The sequence below is a fragment of the Gekko japonicus genome, unplaced genomic scaffold (assembly GCF_001447785.1).
Source record: "Gekko japonicus isolate JY-2015 unplaced genomic scaffold, Gekko_japonicus_V1.1 scaffold85, whole genome shotgun sequence".
NCBI classification, from domain to species: Eukaryota; Metazoa; Chordata; class Lepidosauria; order Squamata; family Gekkonidae; genus Gekko; species Gekko japonicus.
The window spans coordinates 2002286-2006215 of record NW_015167531.1 but is presented as its reverse complement, the minus strand read 5'-3'; the positions used below and the strand labels follow the sequence as shown (position 1 = coordinate 2006215).

General features: G+C 46.0%; 1 gene segment (V, D, J or C); it reads right to left on the bottom strand.

The window, feature by feature from the left end:
- Window positions 1-3400: 3400 nt before the first annotated feature.
- Window positions 3401-3930, bottom strand: LOC107112289. The segment is given in 2 exon segments: window positions 3401-3774; window positions 3873-3930. Coding segments are annotated over 2 exon segments (420 nt in total).

Sequence of the window (3930 nt, the reverse complement as noted above, 5' to 3'; positions counted from 1 at the left end):
GCTCTGCCCCTAAACTTCCACGCTGCTCAGGAGCCCATGGAGACTGCAAGAGTTTTCTTTTAATATCGGACCTCCATTTGACATTTGACATGGATGATATTTTATTTTGGACCGTGACAATTCACAGTTGATATTCAACATCATTTGATACGTGACACGTAATAATGTTTGACTACATTTTTGACTGCTAATTCAACAAGCTTATTTAACATCTGAACATTTGACACAGGGCTTCCAAACGTATTTGGCACTGACAAGTTAAGACATTTCGGGTCACTTGCCTGCCAAAACCAAAACAGTGAAGAGATTCCTGCCAAAACCAAAACAGTGAAGAGATTCCAGTGAAGATATTTTTAACGCTAAGGTAAAATTCCACATTCAGAATTCCAGGGAAAGAATTAATGGTGGTTTTCCTAATATTTCTTGGAAAATCCACTATCTGTGGCCCTGCCTGTCTCTCAGCCTGAACTTGAGGTCTCATGGGGAACAGAAGATAATATAAGTGGTTTGGCTTCTTTTAAAGTTCAAGGAAAGTGAAGGAAACACTGGAGGGTTTTTGTCTCACTTCCCCATCAGAATGCATGGCTGTGTCACCCATTCCCAGTCCACACAGCACAGTAATAATGAGCTTCATCTTCCACCAGGACCCCCGAGATTGTCAGGGACATCGTGTTTCCGGACCTCGACCCACTAAAACGGTCTGGGATGCCAGGTAGTCTGGTGCTGGTGCTCCATATAAGAGCTCTTGGAGCTGTCCCTGGGATCTGTTGGACCCAACGGGGATAATTGCCATCAGAGATGGTTCCACTGCTAAATCTGCAAGACAAGGTGATGGTCCCCCCAGGAGAAATGGTTTCCGAAGGCTTCAGGGACTGCAGTTGCTGGAAACTTGGGCCTGAAACAAAGCACAGGGTGTTCCATTGATTTAAAAAACTGGCAATGTCAAACATTGGCACAGCCGGCAGTTAAGAGTATGACGTACTTCTTGGTCTCCTCCAGGTACATTTTATTTGATTCATCACAGGAGTTGTTCTTACCAATACAGACCAAGATTGTAAGAAGAAGCAGGACCTGCGCCATTGCAGTGAACACTGATGAGCCGATCAAGGGGATCTCTGACAGGCACCCTCCCAGTCTCTCTTAAACCCCCAAGGGCAAGAGATCACCCCCTCCATGCAAATGAGGGGCTCATTAAGAACTGTTCCCTGGCACAGGTCCGGTGAGAGAACAACCAGTGGGAAAGAGGCAGGACCCAAAACTCAGCCAGGGAATGCATTTTCAGCCCCAGGAGTTACAGTATTTGCTCACATGCAAGATCAGTTAATCTTAAATTGAGATACAAGTTATAGTTATGTCCAATAGGTTTTTTTTAAGGTAATATTTTTGGATAGAGCCATTGTACTTTCAGTACTGTCTTCCCTTTGAGTACATATGGAGGTACAGGAATATACAATATACCCAAGCATGCACTTCTGCACACTTGTTTTCTCATTTTTCTCATTTTAGACATTAAGTCCTGCCTAACAGAGACAAAGAAGCATCATCGCAAAACCACAGTCATCACAAAATCAAGACCAGATTTCTAAGTTAGGATGGAACATTGTCGAAGGTTAACGGGTTGCAACAGCTGACAGTTCATGTCTGGACTCAGTTCGATATGCTGGCTCTTGCCTCCTACCCATCAGGTTTTTATCTGCTCTTCCTCCAAAGAATTGGGGGGGGGGGACAAGCACAGTTCTCTCCCATTTTGTCCCCTCAACAACCCTATGAGGCTGGCTTGGCTGAGACAGAGAGTAATGATTCGAACCTGTGTCTCCCAGTTCCAGGCCAACGCTACATCCCCATACCCCTCCCCAGAATGGTCCAAAGGAATCAGGAACAGGGTTAGATGAAAGATGGCCTGCTTCCATAAAAAACTGAAATGTCTTGTAGTTCAATCATTTCATAACATGAATATAAAACAAGTAAATGGCCCAAAATGCCCATTTGCATGATAAAAGCCTCTCCTCCGCACAACTGCCCAATAATCAGAAGGGTTTTAAAAAAAATTTTGTTGTTTTACCTTCAACAACCCACCGCCATCCTACATATACATATAGACATTAAATAAAAATAGGATCCCTCTCCAACTATATCAAAATTGAACTTTCTATGCCTGTGAGTCCATCCACTCATAAAAAAATTTCCACCTGTTTTGGAAAGTCCCATCTTCTCTTCCATAAATGCCCAATAATCAGAAGTTAATGCAGCGGGACTGATGCCTCAAGGAAATCTTTTTAAGCTGCACTATGAATACTGTGTTCCGTGAGCCTTGGTGTTTAGTCATGCTGGCCACATGACCACGGAAACGTCTTCGGACAGCGCTGGCTCTTCGGCTTTGAAACGGAGATGAGCACCGCAACCCTAGAGTCGGATTCGACTGGCTTTCGAGCAAGGGAACCTTTACCTTTACCTATGAATACTGTGGGGATGTGGAGTGGAGCAGTATAGCCCGATCTCGTCAGATCCTGGAAGCTAAACTGGGTTGCTACTTGGATGGGAAGCCACCAGGGAAGATGTTGCAGAGGAAGGCAATGGGAAACCACTCCGCTTAATTGTTTGCCTTGAAAATCTGATGGGGCCGCCATGAATCAGCTGTGACTTGACAGCACTTCACTCACTCACACACACACACACACACACGAATATGGTGTGTAAACCTTTCCAGAGGGGAGGGAAAGTGAACAGCCTTTGTCCAGCGATAGCACATACAGTTCCCCCTCTGTAGACAATGAAAAGAGCATTTTAATTGCACGCCTATTTGGGGGCAGACACCTATTTCCTTTATGTTATTCCATCAATGACTGATTCATAAAAACATTTAATGACAATATGGTTATATTGTACTTTTAAGGGTGCTCCAAGCGCTCAAGTGTTGATGGGATTGTGTTAGTGAGGAGCCGTAGCAATTAGGAGCCAGTTTGGTGTAGTGGTTAAGTGCGCAGACTCTAATCTGGGAGAACCGGGTTTGATTCCCCACTCTTCCACTTGCACCTGGCTGGATGACCTTGGGCAAGCCGTGGTTCTGATAACAGCTGTTCTTGAAAAAGAGCAGTTTCTGTCAGAGCTCTCTCAGCCTCACCTACCTCACAGGGTGTCTGTTGTGGGGAGGGGGAGGGAAAAGGAGTTTGTAAGCCGCTCTGAGACTCCTTTGGGTAGTGAAGGACGGGGTATAAATCCAATCTCCTCCTCCTCCTCCTCTTCCTCTTCTTCTTCTTCCTTCCTCTTCCTCTTCTTCCTTCCTCTTCCTCTTCCTCTTCCTCTTCCTCCTCTTCTTCTTCTTCTTCTTCTTCTAGGAGGCAAACCTTCCCTCCCTCCCTTTTCTGTCACACCCCACCAGGTTGCTGTGCCCACACCAGCATCAGGGTTTTTTTGTCTCAGTTCCCCGTGGGAACGAATCACAGTGATACGAGCTAAGCTTCTCATCCCATGCAAGGCAGTAATAGTCCGCATCGTCTTCAGCTTGGAGTCCTGTGATGACCAAATTCCAGAGGGTGTTGGAAGTGTCCGGGGAGACACTGAATCTATCGGGGATCCCTGAGCCCCTGCCTTGGTCACTGCTGGTGTGATAGTGGTAGAGAAACAGTGGAGCACCCCCTGATTTCTGCTGGAACCACTGGCCCCGCTTTCCGCTGATGCTGTATCCGCTGCTGAGAGCGCAAGGGATCGTGACCGTTGAGCCTGGAGCTTTTGCCATGGAGGGTGGTTGAGTCACCACAAGTTGGGAGCTGGAACCTGCAATCAGATAACAGGCAATGTTACTGTCAACCTGGATCAACATTTACGTTTCCTTCAAAAAACAAAAAATTAGCAACCACTTGATGTTGCCTCACCTGAGACAAACGTCCCCAGGAAGAAAACCAAAGGAACCCACATCATGGTCAAGAGAAT